Source organism: Lutra lutra, chromosome 15 (assembly GCF_902655055.1).
Source record: "Lutra lutra chromosome 15, mLutLut1.2, whole genome shotgun sequence".
Lineage (NCBI taxonomy): Eukaryota > Metazoa > Chordata > Mammalia > Carnivora > Mustelidae > Lutra > Lutra lutra.
In genome coordinates, this window is record NC_062292.1 from 10710158 (window position 1) to 10734625 (window position 24468).

General features: G+C 47.9%; 1 protein-coding gene across 2 annotated transcripts in view; it reads right to left on the minus strand.

The window, feature by feature from the left end:
• Positions 1-2253: 2253 nt before the first annotated feature.
• SMYD3 (SET and MYND domain containing 3) overlaps positions 2254-24468 on the minus strand; it is a 703294-nt gene continuing 681079 nt past the window's right edge. For both annotated transcript variants that reach the window (XM_047703851.1, XM_047703852.1), the window contains 2 exons: positions 18409-18517; positions 2254-2470 (listed from right to left, as the gene is read on the minus strand). In XM_047703851.1, coding sequence (XP_047559807.1) covers positions 2369-2470; positions 18409-18517 — 211 coding nt within the window. In that variant the 3' untranslated portion in view covers positions 2254-2368. The remainder of the gene's footprint in view (positions 2471-18408; positions 18518-24468) is intronic.

Consider the following 24468-nt stretch of genomic DNA (forward strand, 5'->3'; position numbering starts at 1 on the left):
CATGTCACACTGGCCGCCCTCTCTGCTGCCCAGCATCCTGGCCCGGCTGGACGGAGCCAGCCTTCCTCCCTGCACACTTGGCATCCACACCGCCGGCCTATAAATTATGCCCGGTGTGTTCATTTTCGGTTTAAATGTGTTCTCATCCCAGAGGAGCAACTAATGGCGTCAAGTTACTGATGTGCAAAGAGCCTGCTGCTAGGAGGACGATGGATTAATGAAATTGTGGTCATGGCGGCCGGGGCGGCCATAAATCTTCAGCCACGGTGACAGAGACTTAACACTTCTCTCCCCGTCCCCTTCCCCCAAATTATTTTGTGATAAAGATGTGGGGTAAACGGTTACCACTGCTTGAATGTCTGCTTCTATTAGAAGCCGACGCAAGCCGAGCCCCTCCCTCCTGAGGGAACCTTCTCTCTAGGAGGCGGACAGCAAATCGCTTTATCGAGGACCATCACCGACTGATAAATTTCACTCCAAAAACCGGCGAACACAGGGTTCCAGCGGCGAACCCCGCTCATCTGGCCTGTGAGGGACCACCCGCGCCTTCTGTTATGGCTTTTCTCTTCCCCTGATGAATTTAAAATGACGAACCAGTGTAATTCCTGTAAGTGATTCTGAAAGGTGACAAGTCTACTCAGTAGGCGAAGGACTCCAGGGAGCCCGCTGATGGGCCATGGCGAATTCAAGGGTCCCTGATCCCAAGAGCAAATTGTTTGGGTGGATATGGTTTTCCAGAAAGAAGGTCTATGAATGTCATCTGATTCACTGAATGTTCTGGAACACCAACACAGGACTGCTCTGTGGATCGCCTCGATGGTCACACTGTCTTCCTCTCCACAGTCTCATGCCCTTGCAATAGGAGGGCTGCGAGGAGGCTCTATCCAACCCCAGTGTTGGGCTGGCCTTGGGCTTGGCTTTGGCCCGTGGGATATTGGCAAAGTCAGTGCCAGCAGACACAGGAAGTACTTGCCTACTGAGGCTTGCCTGCTTCCTCTTCCTGGAACCCTGCTGCCACATGAATGAGGCCGGGCAACCCAGTGAGCTTCATGACCCCATCACCCTCTTTTCCCCGGCTGACCCACTGGCAACTGCAGGCCATGAGCCACGCCTAGGCCAGCAGAAGCGGCCGACGGAGAGCCTGCGGAACGCACCCGGGAGCCGGATACCGTGCCCATCTCCACGATCGAAGCGATTGCCAGGCGTTCAGTATGTCGACTCTGGCTTCTGGCAGTCAGACTTAGCTGCCAAGTGAGGCTGGTCCCTTCCAGCTGGAACAGGCGTCTGTGTGCACTCTGACAGTGGCCCGTGCCCGGCGTGTCCTCGGGGCTCCTTCTGTGAGGGTGGGGCGGATCCTGGGGACTGGGGAACAGGACGCCACACCTAGTAAGTACCTCCTTTCCTTGCTTGTAAAATAAGGCGGGGGTGACTGGAGCCTCCCTCATTACCTAAGTATTGCCCGAGCCCATCCACGTAGGAGGGACGAAACTGCTCACAGGGTCATGGAGCCATAGAAGAAATCACCCCGTTTACTCCCCCCAGAGGAAAAGTTTACCCAAATTTGAATAGCACAGAAAGGCAGAAAAGCAGGTAGAGAGGAAAAAGAGACAAAAACATCTGTTTTGAGCTGGGATAGAGGATAATGGAGCTTTGGGGTGCGCACGTCACATGGTCAAGCCGCAGATACAAGGAATAATGGAAAAGACTCCAAGAAAAGAAAAAGCATGACATATTCAAAGTGGTACAAAATGCGCAGAAGAGTTACACAAAGAGCCACGGGACACTTGAGACTTTTTTTTCCTTTTCCATTAAGACGTCAGTGCTTTTCTAGTTAACACCTAAAATGACTTCTTTCTAGGATTTGGAACACCACTTTTTGTAATAGAGATGTATTTGGGAGTAAATAAGGGATATGCATGTCACTTACTACATTAAGTAAAGAAAACATCTGAAACTCTGCTTTCTTGACAAAACAGACAATAAGCTTTTGCTTGAGAAAACACTGAATTTTAATCCAATTATCCCCACAGATATCCAAAGAGAAAGTTACAACTTGTACTACCATGCTTTTACTAGAACTCTCTATCCTTCCCCTGGAGAATGTTGAGCTCTTCAACACTGAAGTCACCAGTGACGAAGCAAACGCTTACCAGATGGCATTTTCAACCACATTTTTAATATTTATTGTAATTGTGCTTCTCTATAGCTAACGCTCCTTGTGATTTGCACAATGTATGTCTGCCTTTGTTTACCCACGTGAACAGAGAACTGCACTGCCAGGAGGGAGGCTCACACGGCAGCGTCGGGTGTGTGAGCTCTGTGAGGCATCCGGTAAGGGTAGAAGCCGCGCTTCCCTCTGCCCGAGGCCTTAGGATGCTCTTATGTTGGCGTCACATTCTTCTAAAAGCAGGATCAAATCTTCAATCAGGCTGTGCTCTCTGCCGTGGGTCACTCTCATAATATCAAAAGCCTAAAGGGGAAAGAAAGAAGATGGATTATGTTAGAGGAGGCAGTGAGTTAGGTTTTAATAGGATGCCTGGAGGCCCGCCAAGGGGGAGTCAGGGGCGGCTATGGGGGAAGGGTGGTGGCTGGAGACCCCTCTTGGCAACCGTCCAAAATGAAGCCACAAGAAGCTAGCTCAAACCAGACAGGCCCGAGACAAAGAAGGCTGGAAACCCTGACCAAGTAAGGGAGGAAAGTCAAGAAAGGCTGCTCCCAAGAAATCCTCTCCGCGAGGTAAGGACTGTTAGTAAGATGGAGACCCACACCCCAGGGCAAGCAGCTCTCCCTGGAGCTCGCCCGCTCGAGTCTCGGGAGTCTACACTCGCTTTCATAAACTTACCTACTTGCAGGGCTCAAGCGCTGGGTCTGGTCTGTCCTTGAATTCTTTCTTGCAAAGAGACCGAGAGCTTTTGGCCACACCCTGGGGATGGGCTGGGTGGAGGCCTCCGGTTCCGGGCGGTGGGGGGCTCCCCAGTCCACCTGGCAACATCCTGATGGGCCTCTTGTCCGCTCATCTTGATCCCGTGATCCTAGTCGGGTGAGCCATGCAGTCCACAGCGAGAGCAGCACTGTGGTTCCCCACGCCACACAGTAAGGGACAGGGCAAATTTTTCACGGGGTGTTTGGAGAGCGCACTCAAGACCTGAGTCCCACTGGGGTGTGGTTTCCAACAAGGATCTTCAGGGGCTGTCGGTGAAGAGGTTTGGTGGGGACTTAGGTTTGAGAAGAGCTACTAAAAACGATTAATATCAAAGATGAAACACCACATTGGCACCACTTCAAGATCTCGTTTTTTGTGTGAAGCATGTAGCGCTCCTCTTCCTGCGCTGGGATGGCGAGCTGCGCATTTCTGAGTCTTCTTCTCATGTCCCAGGACATGAAGCACGAGCATTCGGACAACTGCTTCCTTTGCTCGCCACGTTCCGTCGTCCATCATGGAGTCCTCTCAGTCCTGCCTCCTTAACATTCCTGAAATCTGGGTGGGCCTGCGACCACTTCAATAACGAGAGGACAGTATAAGGAACGCGACTGACTTCCCAGATGAGGCTAAGAAGGCCTTGCTCACGATCATGTTTGCTCCCGGAGCCGTGAGTATCCGTGCTGAGAAGCCCCAGACCGCGGAGAGGCCAGTCGCAGGGCTCTGGCCGACAGTCCTCACGGAGTTCTTCTTCCCTGTCATCCCGGCCTACACACCACACATATGCATAAAGAAGTGTCCAGAAGCCCCTGGCCGGCTCAGTCAGAAGAGCACGCGATCCTTGGTGTCAGGGTCGTGAGTGTGAGCCCCATGCTGGGTGCAGAGATGACTTAAAACACACACACACACACACACACAGGCAAGGCATCCGGAATGAGTCCAGCTGCTAGCAGGAAGGGAGCCAGATTCCAGTCTTTCCGGCTGAAACCCAAGACATTGTGGGAAAGAGGCAAGCGATTCCTATGGTGATGTTGGAATTCCTGGCCCAAAGGATCTGTGGGACTCATAGAGCAGCGGTTGTTCTACTCTGGTAAGTTCGGGGACGGCTTGTTACAGGGCGACGGCATTTTTGCTGTCAGTAAATTAGAAACAAACAGTGTCACCCGCACCGCCCACTAGGGGGCAGCAGGAAGGGGGCGCCGAGCCCCGGTCTCAACGTGGGCGTGCAAAGACATGGCTTGGTGGTCGTTAAGTACCCACCCGGATAAGTTGCTGGCACGCAGGCTCTTGGCCTTGGGTGTGCAGTACTATCAACCAGGGAGCCTCGAAAGAGACCCCAATGCCCAGACCTCACCCGTGCGATTCACAAAACGTGCTCTTGGGGCTGAGAAGGACTGACACCGTAGCTCTCAACAAACAAGAGCCACTTTCTATTATTCAATGTTAATTTACAGCCAGCATAAGTACCACTTTAATGGTCATGTACAATTAATCCCATCATGTTTACAGACCCTCATTCATTCACTAAGCTACTCTCAGAAATGTAGATCACTTCCGATTTTTAACAACAACAACAACAACAAAAAATGACATACTGTAGCTCTTCCAATTTACAATATATTTTGCCTTTGCGGAATATTTGCTTAAGCTCAATTCCTAGGGACTCCTGGGTAGGAAGAGCTTTGCAGCCAGAGACGGCGGAGCTGGGAAGCCACGGGGTCACATCTCGGAGCCCTGCATTCTGCGGGGAGGAAACCCAGGGCTGCTAAGTGGTCAGACCCAGGACTGCTTTCCTTGCCTTTCTCCTGCCTCTTTAAAAAGTCCTCTGTAGGGGTGCCTGGATGGCTCAGTGGGTTAAAGCCTCTGCCTTCAGCTCAGGTCATGATCCCAGGGTCCTGGGATCAAGCCCCACATTGGGCTCTCTTCTCGGCAGGGAGCCTGCTTCCTCCTCTCTCTCTCTCTCTCTCTCTGCCTGCCTCTCTGCCTCCTTGTGATCTCTATCAAATAAATAAACATAAAAAAAAAAGTCCTCTGTAGGCTGGACGGAAGGCAAACAGGCAGGCAGAGGGTCTGGCTGTAGCTGCTGAGAGAGAGAGAGAGGAGAGAAAGGGAGAGGAAGCTGGGCCAGCTCAGGCTCTGCTCTTCGCCTAGCAGAGAGCAGCAGCGTGCATGGACTCCAGATGTGACCTGCAGACAGGCAGGACCAAACCCCGGGGATATCCCAGCTGGCAAACCCTGAAGGTTCAGATGAACTTGAGTGGGTTGGTCCCGTGGGTGTACGGTGTTGGCAAGGACATCCGAGGCGGTGGGTGGGGGGGGGGCGTGGTCTGCCACCTTGCAGGCAGCCCCGCTCCATGAGATCCCTCCGGACAGGAGATCAAAAACAAATGTTGGATCCGTTCTGGGAACAAATGGGCCCTGTTTCATCCCCTCCTGCCTCCCACCTGGGGCGTGACTCTGGGTGCTCAGAGGGTCTAGACACCTGACGATCTGAGGCGCAGAGCTGTTTGAAAGCAGATGGCCGGAGATCAGAGAGCTGCTTTGAGTCCTTCGCGGGAAATCCTCCTACTTGAAAGCTCTCTTGGATGTTCTCTTCCCTTCTACTCAGCAGAGGGCCCAACATCTCTGGGATCCGGCAGAGGAAGATGAATGGGCTGGAAGCGCAGCCTGCAAATGTCTTTGCATAAAGGAAAATAACCCTCCACTGGGCCCCACACACAGGAAGTTCGGAAACAGGTCAGGCCTGACCTGGGAGAGCTCGCCTCCATCCTGTACCTCTTGGGGACCCCCTGCTAGATCATGGGCTGGTCCTGTTGCCCAGGACCGCCCCCCCAACACCAGCTTCCTGGGCGCTCCTGGCCATATTTCTCCAGGTTCCTTCCCTCAAGGATGTTCTGTACATTTGACTCAGACATTAAATGACAAATGTCATCATCCTAGCGCTCTGTCGAGGTGAGGTTGCTTTGCATGTGTTTAAACATAGTACAGTCTTCAATCTTCCTTTATTCCAGCCTTTTTTTTCCAGTTAGAAGTTTCACTTTCTTCTACTTTAGAAATCAGGTCTCCTCAAGAGCTGGAGTAAATTGTGGCAGATCCAGAATTTTCCTGCTTGTCTTACGGCAAGACAAGAGACTGAGCCTCTGCAGGAGGCTTCCAGAATTACGGAGCCACAGACAGGAAGGGGAAGTACGCAGCTGTCCCCAGCCTCACTCCCACCCTTCCACACCTGCTCCCTTACAGAGGGGCCACAAGGACTATGGGGTCCAAAGCCCTCACAGTATGGTCTGAGAGGTGGGTGCGGGGTGAACGTGGACTCTTCAGGACTCAAGCCAGGGCTCCCCTAAACCTAGACGTGGCTTCTGAGACACCCAGAGGGATTGCAGGGTCCTCCTAGTCAAGACGCTTTGATGGTGCTCTGTGTTCTCTTTATTTGGTGGTGAATGCGGCCTTGGAAGCAATGGCGGAGGCAGGGGGCGGCCCCTGAGCATTACGTACAAGATCCGAGACACTAAGATTAGAAGATTTTATCCACGGGGGTGGCAAGAAGCAGAGAGGACCCAGAGGGTAGAGCTGGGGGAGAGGACCGACTTGAAGAAACTGAAAAAACACTGACATCATTCATCTAGAAGGTGAAACTAAATATAGGTACAATTAACAAGCAGACTTGATCATTTTATAAGTGATGGATGGAGCAGAAGAGAACAGGAGAGAAACCAAAGAAAGAAGTAGGATTCGGTACTGTGCAAAGCCTGGCAGCGACCGTCTTCCGTATATGTGTGAGTGACGTGTCACTCCGGGGGGTGGGGAGACAGGAGGGGAGTGGAACCTCAGCCCTGATGATGGAGCACATGTGGTCCTTGTCTTGGGCGTCAAGCGGGCAGACAGGTGAGCTGGGGTACCGGTTCTCAGTGATGCAGGGCGAGAGCGCCCCATGGCTGTAGGCACGGCTCTCCATGAGGGGCCGCAACCCTTCAGCCCAATGGGAAGAAGAAGAGGGCTTTTCCCTCCAAAATAAAGTTACAGTAAACCCCTGACCAACCAGAGCGATGGTTTCCTGTAGCTCTGTGGCTCCCCTCGCTCAGACCCTCCCCCCCCTCATGCACACACCAGAAAGGACAATCTGGGTTTCATCTTCTGCAGCAGTATGTAAAACAGATTAGGGAAACAGAAACTTGAATCCGGCTCACACTGGGAAAAGCTTTTCTCTTCCCACTATACTTTATTTTTTTTTAATAGTAGCATTTAAAAAGAGCCTCCACATCATCTTCCACCGAGGACACATCTGAAGCCTCCGAGGGGACCACTACACGGGTACTGCCTCGAAATGTCAACCGAGAGACAGCAGCACTCCCTGTCTGCCGCGTGATGGGCGTGGTTCATTCCGGGATAAAGACAGCGTCCCAGAACTGATGGCAGTCTTATCACATCTTTTTGAGTAATTTTAAAATTGTGGTCTTATATTAAATACATTAAATCAAATTATGAGTTAATGCTGCAAACAATAGCTTGCTTATTAATTTTTAATACAAATATATTAAGCTTATCAAGGATCTCATATACTCTCTACCATGAGCCTGAGGGAATCCAATAAATGACTTCCCCAAGCATGATTTAAATATGGATATAAAATCAGAGGGAAAAGAAATGGATGCCTGATAACAACCTCTGGAATCACACTGCAAGAGGGGAAAAAGGCAAGTTTTCTTACTCTGTACGTCTCAGGTTGAAAGCTGAGCGGGGGAAGGGGAGGAGAATTGGTCTAAGGCATCTGAAGTAGGAAATGTAAGAAGCCAGACCTGCAACACATCCAGTAGTTCCAGAACAAGAGCTCTTTCCAATGGGCAGCAGGAGATTCCAGCACCTTTGATGACACGCCTCAGCTCAGCAGCGCCCCTGCTGGCTTTTCTCTGATCTACACCTTCAATAGCTAGGATCCACAGGAAGGACCCCTCTGCCTACCTCATCCCCACTCCACCAGGAGGCAAGACTTAGTGAAAACGTGGATCCATTCATTCACTAAATATTGTCTAAGCAGCTCTACTGAGCAAGACTTGGCCTTCCCCGAGGAAGAGCTCTGGCACAAGAAGGAGAAAGATATAGAGCAGGGCAGTCTGTGATCAAGGGAGCTGTGAGGCACTGGGTGTCCAGGGGAGAAAAGGACTAGCACAGCCCAAGGGAACCTCCGGAAGGGTTACAGAGATGGTGAGCTCAGGACTGAGCCTTCCACTGGTAGTAAAAGGACTGCTTTGTGTTTCCAGATTTAACTAATCAATCCAATGAGTATGTATCAAGCACCTGAGAGACCCTGAAGAAGTCATGTCACCTCCCTGTGCCTCAGTTTCCTTAATTAAATAAGGAAGAGACTGCACTAGATTAATTCTAGGGGCAAACCAAGTCCCGGAAAGAAGACAGTGGTGTGGATTTGGCTTTGTTCCAAATACTGCGTTATTGATTTCTAATTTAATTCTACGTGGTCAGAGAATTTACTCTGGGCGACTGGAATCCTTTTATCCTCCCTGAGACTTATTTATGGCCCAGCATGTGGTCGTATATGATCTGTAGGCACTTGATAACAGCATGTATTCTGCTATTATTGGGTGGAGGGTTTCATAATTTTTTTTTTTTTTTGGAGAAGCATCTTTTCATCTGGCTTTTTGGCCACTTGTCTATCTTCTTTGAAGAAATGTCTCATTAAGTCCTTGCCCACTTTTTAAAGATTTACTTATTTATCTATTTATTTAGAGTGAGCATGGGGAGGGGCAGAGGGAGAGGGAGAGAGAATCTCAAGCAGATCCCACACCGAGCACGGAGCAGGACATTGGGCTCAATCTCGTGACCCTGAGATCACAACCTGAGCCGAAGTCAAGAGTCACTCAGGTGACTGAGCCACCCAGGCGCCCCCTATGCCCACTTTTTAATTGGGCTGTTTTCTTGGATATCAATCCCTTATTAGATACATGATTTGCACAAATGTCTTATTCTGTGGGTTGCCTTTTTGCTGTTGATTGTGCCCTTTCATACATAAAAGTTTTAAATTCCAAAGCACTCCAATTGGTTTGTCTTTTGTTGCCTGTGCCTTGGGTGTCATATACAAGAAATTGCTAAATCCAATGTCATAAAATTTTTCCTCTATGTGTTCTTCTGAGTCTTATAGTTTCCGTTTTTATATTTAGGTATTTGCTCCATTTTGAAGTACTTTTTAAAAACAGTATTAGCAAGGATCCAACTTCATTCTTCTGCACGTGGATATCCAGTTTTCCCAACATCATTTGAAGAGACTGTCCTTTTCCTATTAAGTGGTCTTGGTACCCTGGTCAAAAATCACTTGAACATACATGTGACAATTTATTTCTGGGCTCACTATTCTTTTCCATTGGTCTATATGGCCATCATTTTGCTGGTACCACATTCTTCTGATTACTATAAGCTTTGTAGTAAATTTTGAAATCAGGAAGTGTGAGCCTTCTAATTTTTTTCTTCTTTTTCAAGACTGTTCTGTCTCTTGGGGGTCCCCGAGGTCTCACATGAATTTTAGGATAGAGTTTTCTATTCCTAGAAAGAAAATCATTGGGATTTTGATAGAGGTTGCACTCATTCTGTGAATGGCCTTGAGTAATACTGGCATCGAGCAATGTTCAGTTTTCCAATAAAAAACATGGAATGTTATTCTATTTACTTATGTCTTCAATTTTTTCAGCAATGTTTTATAGTTTTCAGTATATAATCCTTTCACCTCCATCGTTAATTCCCAAGTATTTTATTCTGTCAAATGCTATTATAAATGGAAATGTTTCCTTAATTTCCTTTTTGGATTGTCATATAAGCACATGACTGACTTTTGTATGTTAATTTTATATCCTGCTACTTTGTTGAATTCGTTAGTTTTAATGGGTTATTTTTGTGGAATATTTAGAGGTTTCTCCATATAGTATCATGTTCTCTGTGAACAGAGATAATTTTCTTTCTTTCTTTCCAATTCGAACGCTTCCACCATTATCTCTTCACGAACTCTTTCCCCTTGCCTTCTTTTTTTGTTCCTTCTGGGGCTCCCAATGTTGCGTCTTTGTTACTGGTCCCGGGGTCCCCGGAATTCTGTTCCATTTTACCTTTTATTCAGTCGTTTCCTCTGTTTTTCAAGATTGAGGACCTACTTCTATTGTTCTATCTTCAAGTTCACTAACTCATTCCTCAGACCTCTCCATTCTGTTGTAAAGCACCAGTCTGTTTACTTTGGTAACTGTATTTACCAATTCTTAAATTTCTATTTGCATCTTCTTTATATTTTCTTTTTTTCAAAGATTTTTTAAAAAATTATTTGAGAGAGAGCAGGAGAGAGAGGAGAGGGAGAAGCAGACTTGCCGCTGAGCAGAGAGACTGACTCAGGACTCAATCCCAGGACCCTGGGATCATGACCCAAGCTCCTACATCTTCTTTATATTTTCTATCTTATTACTGAGACTTTCTTATTTTTTTTCATTTGTTTGGAGGGTGTTCATAATTGCTCACTGAAGCATTTTTGTAATGGCTGCTTTAAAACCTCCATCAGGATCTATGGATTCTCTTCCCCCATCCCCCCCAACCCCCTGGCCCATTAAGATTGAGATCTTCCTGGTTCTTGGTAAGACAAGTGATTTGCAATTGAAATCTGGACATTCTGGATATTTGGTTGAGATTCTGAATTTTATTTAAACCTCCTGTTTTAGCTGGCTTTCTCTGACAGTACTCCAGTAGGAGAAGGAAGAGGTAATAATGGGGAGGAAATACCTTTTATGCCAGGTGGAGATAAAAGTCCAGATTCCCCACTTGGCTTCTTACTCATACTGGGCTTATACTTTCCGGCAGGTAAATTTCTGTTTGTTTCCTTTAATAGGACGTAATCACTATGCTTTCATTTTACTGACCATTCTGTTACTTAACTTCTTTTTTGGTTCAGAAACATACTTGAAACTAATATTCTCTATTTGGAGATTCGTAGGGGGCATTCATACGTATCAGAGTCTGGGACATTCAAATAACTCTTACAAGACATGACTGATGATTATGGTACAACATGCCTTGCTGTATTCTGTCTTCTTTCTCTCCATCCCATCTGCCTACATGCTAAGGTGTGATATTACATATTTAGAAGACAGCTTTTTAATCCAGAGGCCAGGGGGACTTACAGAGTCCAAGGAAGGGCTTTAGGGAGTCCCTGAAGTCCCCATCCCCACCCAGTGTTGGGTGTATGTACATTTTTCTCTAGTGAGTCAGTGGCTTTTATCAGATTCAAAAATAAGCATGTGATCAAAGAGGTTAAGAATCATTGTAGTAGACGAAGGAATGGGAACCACAGAACTGTATGTTTTAAATCAGCCATTTGGGGGGCCTTAAATTTAGGGGGTAGGCTGGAGTAGACAGAGACCCGTAGGGTTGTGCTTTGAGCTTTCCCTGGATGTGTCTGAGTAGCTAACAGCTCTGTGAGAATGAGAGAAATGTCCAGGACTTGTGGCCTGCGCCCCCTGCTCAGGCCCAGCAAAAGCTAAAAAAGATCCTCAAAATGTAAAATTCTTCATCAAAATGAAATGAAAAGGGAAAGGAACAGGACAGTGTAATGTAAACAATTTACATCTAAATAAAAAATGATTACCGAAGGGGAAGAAGTCTGGTGTTTTCCAAGCTGCTTCAGCTTGGCCAGCTTAGCCCAGGGTGAGGGAGTCGGCAGCCAGAGCTCCCAGGAAACAAACAGGTTCACTGATGAGACAGCCCAGACCCAGAGAGTTGCCCACGAGCTCCAAGAAGTCAAGTTAGTGGCTAACAAAATTCTTCCAAGGAATAAATGGAAAGGAATGAAAACAGATTAGAGACAGGAGGAGAGAAACACTGCACAGGGACCCCAGGACTGGCCTGTGGCAGCAGTCAGAAGCATTTCAGCAGAGCCCAGTGGAGATGAAAGCCTAAACCAAGTCAGGGTTGGGCTAAGTGGATCCCTTCCCCGGAGGAGGCTGGCCTACTGGGATCTGCAACCAATTTCTGCTTCTGAAGCCTTTCTCATTCCTGCTCCAAAATCAGCCTTTGAAACCCTTTTCAAGTTCTTTCATCCTATTATTTTCAGAGTCTCTAGTAAAGAATATCTAAGAAAACATCAGTACCAAAAGGCAGAGAACAGATCTTCCCTTTTCCCTCTCAGGGTACCTGAGCCCTAAGAAAACTCGGGAATTCCTGAGAGGCTTTCTGCAGAATGAAACTAGCCTGCTCCTAGGCTCCCAGGTCCTGTGGGCTTGCGAAGCAGTGGTCATGCCCTGCCTGGCCCTGTGTGTGATGATGGTCATGTCCTGCCTGGACATCATAATTTGGAACAAGATAGATGTATCTTTGGTCTTCATCCTAGTTTCTGACACAGAGCTTCTAGAACCCTTGGAAGTTCCTAAGTGCAGCAAGCAATAAAAGTGTCTCTTGTTATGTTAATAAGGTGACTTTCTCGGAAAGCACCTGGCGGATTGGGGCTGGTTACCAGGAAAACCAACCACGTAATTGACCTCTGAGGAACAAAGAGGAGTTAGAAGCCGAATCAACCCCCAACGGCCAATGACTTAATCAATCATACCTGGGAAATGGAGCCTCTATGAAAACCTTAAAGGTTTTGGGTTTAAAGAGCGTGAACACGTGGAGATCTGGGAAGACTGGTGAGCTCTGAGAGAGGGTGGAATTTTGTGCCATTCCCCCAGACAGTGCCATTATTACTATTATTATTATTATTAGCCCTTAACCTACAGCATCTGATGCTATCTCTGAGCAGACGGTATCAGAACTGAACGGAATTACAGCACACCTAGCTGGTGTCTCAGGACTGCTTGTTGGACGGGAAAACCCTCGCCACACACTGGAACGGGCGTGATCGGAGCCTCGCTCTGCTAGTCACGGTCAGCTAAGGTCTAGCCAGGATCTGTCCACCAGCCATAGACATATTACATTTACGTATTAGCTGAAAGGACAAGACCAGGGAAGGGCTTTTAAAGATCTCCATTCATTAAAAACTCTATTCATTCAAGCGCGTGCTTAGTAGATTTTGCTGTGTTTGGGGCACGTGTATCTGTTAGGTGGCGCCAGGAGATAGAGGGTACGTAAGTTCGGGGGCCCTTGCGGAATTCCCACTCATCTCGGAGAAAGAGAACATGCCATGTGAAATGCTAGGGAGCCGTCACAGAACATAATTGTTCAACAGGGGACATGCCGTATTACCCCAAACTACAAACCCAAGTGTAGAAGGGACAGAGAGTGGAAGAATGATCAGAACAATGATTCCTAGAACAAGAGAAATCCTTTAGAGTCTCAGAATCCTTGGGCCTTGGCAAAACCCCCTCACACGCTACCTCATTTGCTTCTCCAAACCACTCTACTGGGTAGGGATTATCTTCATTTTAAAAAGAAGAAAATTCTATTCAGAGGGATTCAGAGTCCTGGGACTCTCGCGTGACCCTTGTCACTCTAAACCTGAGGGCTCTCCCCACTGGGCAACATGGCCAGGCATTTCGGTTGATAATCAAAACGTGGCAAGAGCCTCAGCGACTTCCAGAGCCAAATAAGAAGCGTGGGGTCAGGCCACGCTTTAACCCCAGGCCTCGGGGCAGCCTTGCAGATGCTGGTCCAAGAATCTTCCATTGGCAGCGGTCAGGGTCCGTGCTGGGCCCTCCCTTCAGTACCAGGAGGAAGAGGTGCTAAAAGAGTTAACAAAGGAAGCTTCTGGAAGCGAGGTAACATCGCTAGAAGAACGTGAAGAAGGCAGTGTGGAATGGGCCCGGGGGAGGCAGAGGGGCAGAAAGAGGGCTGTGAGGCAGGCAGGGATGGCTTCAGCGTCCACCCAGCCCACGCGATCCCATAAATCCTCTTCCAGGTATCTGTCTGCCTTCCTGCCTTTGCAAGTGATGCTTCTTCCAAGAGTTGTGTGCACACAGAGGTGATGATAACGCCTCACACAAGGAATGAGGCGACCTAACTCTCTGCTCAGCTGACATCAGGGACTCGGCAGACCTGTAGGGATTTCTGCATGCTGAGTCTTACCAGCGAGTCCCATCTGCCTAACCGGGTCGGTGTGCAGGGAGAACACAGAGCCTGGGATTCCAGCCGCGATTTAATGTCCTGTTTACATGTCTGCCTCCCCCACTGCACTGGAAGGACAAAGAAAGAATTTAATCCACACATTAAATTGAATTAATTTGAATTAAATGGAACAAACTAGTCCTGGCTCTGCCTCACCCAAAGGATGACTTTGGACAGACTCTAGAATGTCTCCATGCCCCAGCTCCTTCATCTTTCAAATGGGAACGAAACCATCTATCCCAGTGACCTCATCTGTCGTGGGAACCAGAGAAGTAAGGAGCAGTAATTTTTTAAAAGATTTATTTATTTATTTTAGAGAAAGAGGGGAGAAGGGCAGAAGGAGAGGGAGAGAGAATCTGGAGCAGACTCCTCTGAGCTGACGCAGGCCACGATCTCACGACCTGAGCCGAAACCAAGAGTCAGGACCCTTAATGGACTGAGCCCCCAGGCACTCCTGCATATGAGCAGTATTAATGTTTCCTAGTCCCACAGAAATAGAAAGGATTAATTTGAGCACTAATAAAACAACTTGCAGGTAACCCTAGGTCAAATACACCATGTACTTGAGACATTTCCCCCATGTTACTTTTGTCAAAACTTTCTCACAGCTGACCCTCCCAGGAAGTATCTTCTGCCTCATGGATTCGACAAGAGGCCAGCTATTAGCCAGGCCAATAAAGGGAAGTTTTCTCGGAGACTGCGAGAGATGGCAAGGTGTTCCTCCCCGTCTGGGAAGAGCCGTCGGACAAGGTAAGAACAGGACGAGCCGTGTGTCTTCAGGAATCTCAGTGTTCTTCCTGGTGACCATGGGCTTATGTCAGCAAAAGATCAGGAAAGGGAACATAGCTATCATTTAAAAAAAAAAAAAAAAAAGGCAGAAAACCAGCACTAGGGTATTTCATTTTTAAGGACCTTTGAGGCATTTGTGATTTTTTTTCCTCTAACGTGGGTAGCTGCCCCTGTCATGGGACCAGCTAGCCCCGGGCCTTCTCCGAGCAACCTGAGGGTGGGCCGGGATCTCTCCACTGTAGCTCTTCTGCAGACAATGGCCCTGAGGCCCAGGGGGTCCTGTTCAAGTATCAGGTGCTCCACGTGAAACCATACACAGCAGGTCTCCCTGAGACCCACCAATACCTGCACCTGGTGAGGACACCAGCTCTCCATCTGGAAGCCACAGTTTGGGTGGGAGGGAGCTCGGCGGGGGTGGGAAGGAGGGGGCAGCAGAGAGCCCAGGGGCATGGAGGCTCATGAAGAGGGTGAAAATAAACAACTTTCTTGTATTCCAACACAGACCCAGTTCTCCCATTTAGTTTCTCGGCACTTACCGCTGCCATTGTATGTACCGCTCTCCCTCCTCCCCGCCTTCCTCCCTCAAGGAACACCTCCTCCTTTCAGGTATTTGTACAGCACTGAACTGGTCCAGATAACTGCAAAGACCTCCCGGTCTCCTGGGCCTCAGGTATCCCTACTATAGGCTACCTTGTCTTACTCGTTACTGTGCTTCCCAGATACCGAGCTTTAAAAAAAGAAAAAAAAAAAAATTGAAGGCTCATGGCAACCCCATGTCAAGCAGGTCTACGGGCACCATTTTTCCAACAGCATTGGTGCACTTTGTGTCTCTGTGCCACATTTTGGTGATTCTCGTGATGGTTCAACTATTTGGTCATTATTATATTTGTTACGGTGATCTATGATTTTTTAAAAAAAGATTTATTTATTTGACAGAGAGAGAGATATAGTGAGAGAGGGAACACAAGTGGGGGACTGGGAGAGGGAGAAGCAGACTCCCCGCTGAGCAGGGAGCCTGATGCGGGGCTCGATTCCAGGACCCTGGGATCCTGACCTGAGCCAAAGGCAGATGCTTAACCGACTGAGCCACCCAGGTGCCCCGATCTGTGATCTTTGATGTTACCACAGTAATTGTTTTGGGGCACTATGGACCAAGCCCATATAAGACACATATAATAAATATGTACATAATAAACATTGTGTGTGTTCTGACTGCTCCATCAACTGGCCACTCACCACCACCCCTCCTCGGGCCTCCCTGTTCCCTGAGACATGATACTGAAATCAGGCCAATTAATACCCTTCTAACAGCCGCTGTGTGTTCAGGTGAAAGGAAGATTAGATCGAAAGCCAGAAATTATTAAGGCGAGTGAGGAAGGTGTGTCTAAACTGAGGCTGAGGGGATGGCAGCGGAGGCACCGAACAGTGAGGCAAGCTGTGAACGCAAAGGGAAAGTTCTTGAAGGAGGTTACAAGTGTTATTCCTGTGAACACACAAATGGTAAGAAAGTGAAACAGCCTTACCGCTGGTATGGAGGACGTTTCAGCGGTCTGGATGGAAGATCAAACAGCCACGACGTTCCCTCAAGCCAAAGCCTAACCTAACTTACGGAGCTAGTTATCCATAAGATCCAGCCACGATAATAAATGAAGACGGCTGCACTGAGCATTAGGCTTTCAACAGAGACAAAATAGCCTTATACTGGAAGAAGAGGTCATCTAGAACTTTCACAGCTACAGAACAGAAGTCAATGCCTGGCTTGAAACCTTCAAGGGACAGGCTGACTCTCAGGCACTAAGGCAGCTGGTGACTTTAAGCTCTGACCTACTACTTAGGGGAAAAAAAGATTCCTTTCAAAAGATTTCTGCCCGTTGATAATGGACCTGGGCACCCAAGAGCTCTGATGGAGCCGATCAATGAGATTAGGGTTGTTTTCATGACCCCTAACAACATCCATCTAAGTCCATGGATCATGAAGTAATTTGCACTTTCAAGTCTTAATACTGAAGAACTACATTTCATTTGGCTATAGCTGCCACAGAGCATGATTCCTCTGATGGATCTGGGCTAAGTAAATCAAAAACCTTCTGGAAAGGATTCACCTTTCTATTTCATCTACTCTAGATGCCATTACGAGCATCCGTGATTCATGGGAAGTCATCAAAATACCAACATTCACAGGGGTTTGGAGGAAGTTGACCGCAACCCTCAGGGAGGACTCTGAGGGGTTCAAGACCTCAGGGGAGGAAGTCACGGCAGACAGGGAGGAAAGAGCAGGAGAACGAGAATCAAGAGCGGAGCCCGAGGATGGGACGGACGGGCTGCAACCTCAAGATGGAACCTGAACGGATGAAGTCGCTTCTCATGGAGGCGCAAGGAAAGTGGTTTCTTAGATGGAATGTACTTCTGCTGAAGATGCTGTGAAGATCGTTGAAACGACAACAAAGGTTCGGAATATCCCATAAACTAAGTTGATAAGACAGCAGCAGGGTTTGAGACAACTGACTCCAGCTCTGGGAGAATTTCTCCCACAGGTCCAATGCTATCACACAGCATCGCATGCTCCAGAGAAATCCCTCATGAAAGGAAGCATCCATCGATGAGCCAAACTTCGTTGTGGTCTGATTTTACGAAATCGCCACGGCCACCCCAACCTTCAGCGCCCACCACCCCGACCAGTCAGCAGCCACCAGCAACAAAAATATTATGACTCCCCGAAAGCTCAAACAACAGTTAGCATTCTTAAGCAATAAAGTATTTTTAAATTACGTATATATTTTTCTTTCAACATAATTCTGTGACACACTTCATAGACGAGACATATCACATAAACATAATTTCCATAGACGCTAGGAAGCCGAAAACTTCACTAGACTCTCTTAACTGTGACACTAACTTCATGGCAGTGGTTTGGAACCAAGCCCGCAGCCCCTCTGAGCTGGGCCTGTTGTGTGTGGCCAGTGCTCTGCGGGCAGCGTCGTCACACCGGCAGGAGTACAGGGAGAAAACCTGCCAGGCCCCAGGGGTGGGTGGAAGAGCATTTAAGGTAGAGGAAATGTCTTGGTAAAGATCTAAGTGTGATCAAGTTCAAGGTGTCCTGGGCAGCAGGGCACGGCTCAGTGTATGCTGGCCACGGGGAGAGGGAGGGAAGGCTAGAAGGGGGTACAGGCTGCAAAGGTGGGATCTGGGCAGGTGGTCAGGAGGCTGGCCTGAGAGGCAGGGATTAGGGACTGTGGTCTGCGGGGGTAGGTGGGGGCGGCATGGAAAAGGGTGACCTGCTCACCTGGAGTAGGGCACAGGGGTAGTGGTGTCCCGAAGACCAGTTTGTGCCCGTTATTAAGACCTGACTGTTATATTGTCATGAATTTTAGGAGCTGGTCGATTTTCCATGGGTAGTTTGAGATCAGCCACGGTGCACGCATTTAGACCACAGAAATCCACAAATATCACAAATCAGATTTTCTCAAAGCTGGTCATTATGTTGAACAGTGATGGGCATGCGTGTGCATGCAAATGTGTGTGTACATGCACTGCACAGAGTCACTACAAGTCACAGGGATGCGGCCTGCTGACAGGCGACCCGGTACGCCCTGCAGAAGGACACGCGGTCCCAGCACACTCACCAGTCTGAGGTTCTTCATCGCCTGGGGGAACATGCCTTGGTGCAACTGTAGTTTGCCAACTTTCATGACCTGCACCCCTCGGACGGGATGGCTTCCGGGGAAGAAAATCCTGGAAGAAACCAAAGGGTAAACCATGTCAGCAGCTCTCACCTTTGCGGCCAGTGTCCCATCAGGAGACCATGAAAGGGTCAGGGGCAGACCCGGGCTGGGGGTGTTCGGGAGCTACCGAGAGGGTCAGCTGGGTAGTCAGGACGGGAAGGTGTCCTTTGTGTCAGGAAGGAAATCACAGCCTGGAAAGTCTCACTAATCAACATGAGAGAAGGGAGACAAGGGTGGATCTCTGCGTTTCTCTCGGGGAGGGGGTGGGGACACATGGAGAGACCACGTGCTGAGCTTATCCTCCAGCCTTGCCTATGAGGTTCCAGCACCTAGAACAGCCCTGGAACACAAGATGGCCACTCAGTACATATTCAGTCCACGATGAAGTGTTCACGACGCCCCATGGCGATCCCACTGAGATGCCACCATGCCCTCCTTTTAACCACCAAGCCCCTGGAGTTCATCGTGCCCATCTTTCATACAGGACCTGTGTATTTACTTATCATCTCACTACATTACGGAGCTTTTACTCCGGCGCCCCATCTGTGTTCTCCATGCTGTCCTGCATGCAGGAGGTGCTCAATAAAAGCTTGACCTCTTCCCCATGTAACAGAATAGAAGAGGGTTTATAAGTAGAGCAAGGAATGAAAAACTCAGGGCTATGCTCCAGACCTGATATAACCTCCATGTGATTCAACAAGAATTTATCATATCAGATTCAATAAAATGTGTACTTCTGCCCCCGCAACATCTAGCTTAGTCTACCGAACTCCTGCTGTATGTTCGGGATTGTTTCTGGGGCCGGGGGATGTCTAGCTATGACCTTTCCCCTCAAGGCCCAACCAGCCCACCAGACACAAGACAAACATCCATTCCACAGTTAGAAAACAGGACAGGAGAGGGCATCGTTTCGTGCCCAAACGAGGCCTGAGTGCATGGCCACGCTCAGCTCACTGAGTGAATTACACGGAGAGAATCATGCAAGAGCTATGAGGAGAGAGAGGCGACTGGCGGTTGGTTGGACCAGGAAGGTTTCCTGGAGGAAGGAAACAGGATGTAAACTGGCCTCCAAGGGTTGGGGCCAGCTTGGCTGGGCGGGAACAGGGAAGCCCGTTCACACTGCTAGCATGAGCAAGGGCACGCTTCAAACGCTGCTTGTCCAGAGACGACGGGTTCTGCCCTAAGTGTCATGACTCACATGGGGCTCACCGTGTCCCAAGCTCTGCTCTGAGGGCTTCTCACTTGTGAACTCGTGGAACCACATCTAAGCTCCACTGTGTGGCGGACAGGAGGGCGAGTCAGCAGGAGACACATATTCTCTGGTAAGTGGACACGGTCTCCTCGCCGTCCCCTCTCCCTGAACCTCAACTCCTCCCCACACGAAAGGTGATATAGAAACTCCTTCCGTTCGTGCTCTTCAGGAAGTGGGAAGCAGTCCTTGAGAGGAGGGATTTCAACCGACAGGCGGCCGGCCGTGCTCTTTGAAAGAACTGCGGGGGGAGGGGGAGGGGGAGGGGAGACAAAGGCCACACCTGGTCTTGGATTTGTCTTCATCTCTTGAGTGGGCCAGGAGATCAGTCACTTCACCCCTCACCCCGGACAAGATGAACATCATTATCTACTTGTGTGGAAGAGATTTTAAGAGCCGCAGACAAAAGGCTTAAGTACAGAGCACCATGATCAGGAGGTACTTGCCCCGGACGCGTTCCTCGAAAAGCACACCTGGATTTGGGATTTGATTTCATTGCTATGAATATGGAATAATTAAATTTAAAGGCCAAGAAGGAATTTTATACTAAAAATCATGCCACTAAATGGATGTCTGTCATGTCGGTTAGCAGAAGGAGAGAAAAACCCTTGGTTCCGTGCCGGGAGAGAAAGTGGCGCGTAATTACGCCCTCACAGGTACCTGCTCCAGCTGCCTAAAGATATTAAAGAAAAAAACAAAGTGAAGTTCAGTCGGGAGAGGATGAGGGGACGCCTCTGCCAGGGGGACTTCCACATAAATATTTATGGAGCAGTGTCGCGGCTCCGGCGATCGCTGACCGTGTGCCTGGATTGTTTCTGGAAGCCTCCCAGCTGCCATCTGGAATAACAATCACGATTACTTGCTGGAGTTGCCCCCAGAGCAACTCCGGGGAAGCTCCCTCCTGCTGGGAGAATGTCCCCAGCGAGGGCACATGGGTGACCGTGATGAGGACAGAGGAGGGCCTGCCAGCTGTCTTTAATCATGGCTCTGCCAAAAATGAAGGCCAGCAAAGAGTCTGACCCAGAAATGGCTTCGGGGGGGGGGGGGGGGCCTAGGAGGGTGGGGACCAAGGCAGGAATCTAAGTAGGATGGAGCAGGGGGGGCATACGAGAGGCCGTGTTCTGTGCCCAGGGTGGTAAGGAATGAGAAGTCCCAGGAGAATCCCTGCCCTGGATGGGACCCAGTCTAGCTGCAGAAGTGAGGCAGATAAAATCATGACACAGAAGGAGTGCGAGGGTTGCTATGGCACAGACATGGGGCTCCAGAAGCAGGAGAGCCCTTGGTGACCAGGGGAGCCTTTCTGGAGCCACACAGCCCGAGCTGGTTCCAACCAGAAGGGGTCATGGGATCCCAGGACAGGCACGTGGGGCATGGGAAGACACGGGCAACTCAAGTGACGGTCAGGAGACAGAACACAAGGTGGGATAGGACACCAACCTCAGGCCAGACCACACAGAGACAGAAATGCAAAGCCAGGAAGTTTGGACTTCTGCTCATCTGCATCTGGGCACCCCTGAATGGGGCTGTGATTATTTTCATCAGAATGGGAGACAAAGAAAATCTAAGAAGAGGCACTACAGGCAGGACAGTGTGAACAGGACAGAAGAGAAAGATCTGATAGAGCTGATGAGGCAGGGTCTAGAGGCTTGCTGGGCTCCGGCAGAGCTGGAGCTGACTGCAGGACCCAGGAACAGAAATGCCAGCTACAGAAATGCAAGCAGAGCACACAGGAACAAAATCATTCCGCGGGCCTACTTGTTGGGCGTTATACATTTCCTTTCTGTGGCTACGATACTAGTGATCACGCACTCCAGAATGCTGAGCCCAGGATAGAAAAACTGCCTTTATTTTCTGTGGCGAGTAAGTGCCTAGGAAGGAATGTGCTTAACTAAGCAGAGCAAAATAGCACACACGCTAGCTTTGACTAAGACCCATAAGCACCAGCATTTTGCTGCCCACTCTGCGAGGAGGCTACAAGTCTGGAAAGAGGAATGCCTTAAGCTCAAGGTTCTCAGGTAGTCCTGGTGGCAGGACCTGCCCTGCTGGCCCCGCTGAGGTTTCCCTACACGATGTAATTACCAATCACACGGCTTCACTACAGGGAGCAGCTTGGGCATTGAAGGCAGGAAGAAAAACATTTATTGTTCGGGATGATTTTTCTAGAACTGATGTCAAAGACATGACTAAAATTAAAAGAAGAGCTCAACTTGCCTCTATAAACTGTACTTCAGAGTAACCAAACAGATCAAAGAACGATGGAGAATTTTATAATGGATGGATTATGTTGTTACCATCAGAACCCACCAACCACTGTTAGCATCCTTACAGTGTAAAAATCAGACCTCGGGTGCTCTCTGATATCATGCAACAGGAATCATTCTGTACTATCTAAACAAACAAAACTGAATTTAATCAAGCCCACGCAGTTAAATTTCATTTCATGGGAAAAACAAGAGATAGAGGATCAAATAGAAGCAACCAGCTAAATCTGAGATATGGGAAATTCTAAAGGACTTTGATGCGCAAGTTCAACAGGTCAGTGGCAAGAAAAGAGAAAGATGGCAGCAGAGAAGACCACTCTAGATTAAGAGAGACTCAAAAGATACAACAACCAGATGTCACATACAGCCCTTGTGCATCTGACCTCAAACAAAACAATCATTAAAAGACATTTCTGGGAATTCTAGGAAATCTGAACCTGAAAAGGCAGTGTTGGCATGTAAGGAAATGTCCGCATTTTTCCGAGATGCCAGCTAATGTATGAATGGATAAAATGATGTCATGTCTGAGATCTGATTTAAATTTCTTCAGCAGAATTTCTCCCTCCAGCAATGTTGGATTAGTTTGTTTCACATCAAACCCCTTGTTAAAAACAACAAAAGTTAGACAAAATTTACAAAATAATTGAAGATATTACAGGCCACTGAGGCAAAGGGATCTGGAAGAGTCAAAACTGCAGAAAGAACAGAAGCTCAAGAAGGTGATTCATACATTTGCTGCCACCTTCCCCTTCAAGAGCTGAGCAGAGGTTTTGACCATCTCAGAAACGGACATACAGAAATGAGCTCAGGGTGCCACAAGGATGAAAAGGAGCCCTGGTAAACATCCTTGGCTTTCATCTGTGGCCTCCAAAGGGCTACAGTCTAAGAGTAGTGGTAAACCAGAAAGAGACCAGCCCTCACAGACTCAATCCTTCACACCCTGAAGGGATTAAGGTGATGTATTCCTACAAACTACACGAAGCAAAAGTAAATTCTCTTTGAAGTAAAATGTCTTCCTGAACCTAAAATTATCTTTCTAACGTCCTCCAACTGCAGGACACTCGGTAAAATTATAACCGGGCATACAAAAAGCAAAGCACTGTCTGAAAACCAAGGGGAAAAAAAACCATGGGCAACAAAACAGACCTATGGGTACTCAAAGTCAGGTCTTTAAATGTAAAAAGTATGTTTGAGAATGTAAATAATAGAAAAGAACTTTAGCAGAAAATTAGAAATAAAATAAAAAATAACCAATGAAATTTCTGGAACTGAAAAATAGAAAACCGGAGTCAAGAACTCAGTATCTTGACATCAGATGCAACACAGCCAAAGAACGAATTAGTAAACTGGAAGGCAGGTCAAAAGAATGTATTAGTTGCAAAACACAGAGAGGTAATGAAATGAACCCGGGGATCTCATATACGTTAACTGGAATTTCAAATTAGATAAGAAAGGGAATGGGGTCAAAGAAATACATGAAGCTATAATGGCTAAGAATTTCCAAAAGTAATAAAAGAGCAAGTAACAGATTCAGAAATGCTAAGAAGTACAAAATAGAATAAAATAATTCAACACAAGGGGGGTAATAAAATAAGTGTTGCAAAATTTTAAATTACTGAATCTGGATAATGGATATAAGAAGGTTCATCATATTTTATTTTTGTGTATGCTTGAAATTTTTCATAACAAGAAAAATAGGACACTGAGTTTTACTTTTTCACTTTGGGAATAATGGACTCTGGCAGATAACTGCCTCAAGTTTCAAAAAATTTTGGATTTTTAATGATTTCTAAGCCTCATATAGAAATGACATGGAAACTCACGAGGGACTGGGCCAAGGAAGCCTGAAAGGCAGATGGAGTCATGTGATGTTCCTCGCAGCTTTAAGTTAAACCAGCTGCTGTATGAAAGTTACTCGTGCCTTTGTGGTAGGGTAGCTTCATTAGTAATGAGATACACTTTTGTTGCTAGTTTAAAAAAAAAAAGAAAAAAGAGGGGTGCCTGGGTGGCTCAGTTGTTAAGCGTCTGCCTTCGGCTCAGGTCATGATCACAGGGTCCTGGGATCGAGCCCCGAACTGGGCTCCCTACTCAGTGGAGAGCCTGCTTCTCCCTCTCCCACTCTGCTTGCGCTCCCTTTCTTGCTGTGTGTCTGTCATAAATAAATAAAACCTTAAAAAAAAAAAGCACAAAGATCTTAACTTTGGGAAATGAAACCAAAGAAAGAAAAGACAGACCAGTATATACTGTACTAGAAATCGCTTTAAAACAAGAACTATCTCTTACCATGACCTTAATTCATTACACAGTTAGTCTGGAGACGTGCTCTTCCGCAATAAGCGCAACGAATCCTTACGCCTCCATCACCTCCACTGCCTGCCTTGCTGACTACAGGAAGATCAGAGTCATGAATTCTCACCTGTTTCCAAGAAAGAATGATCCTGCATTCTTGCC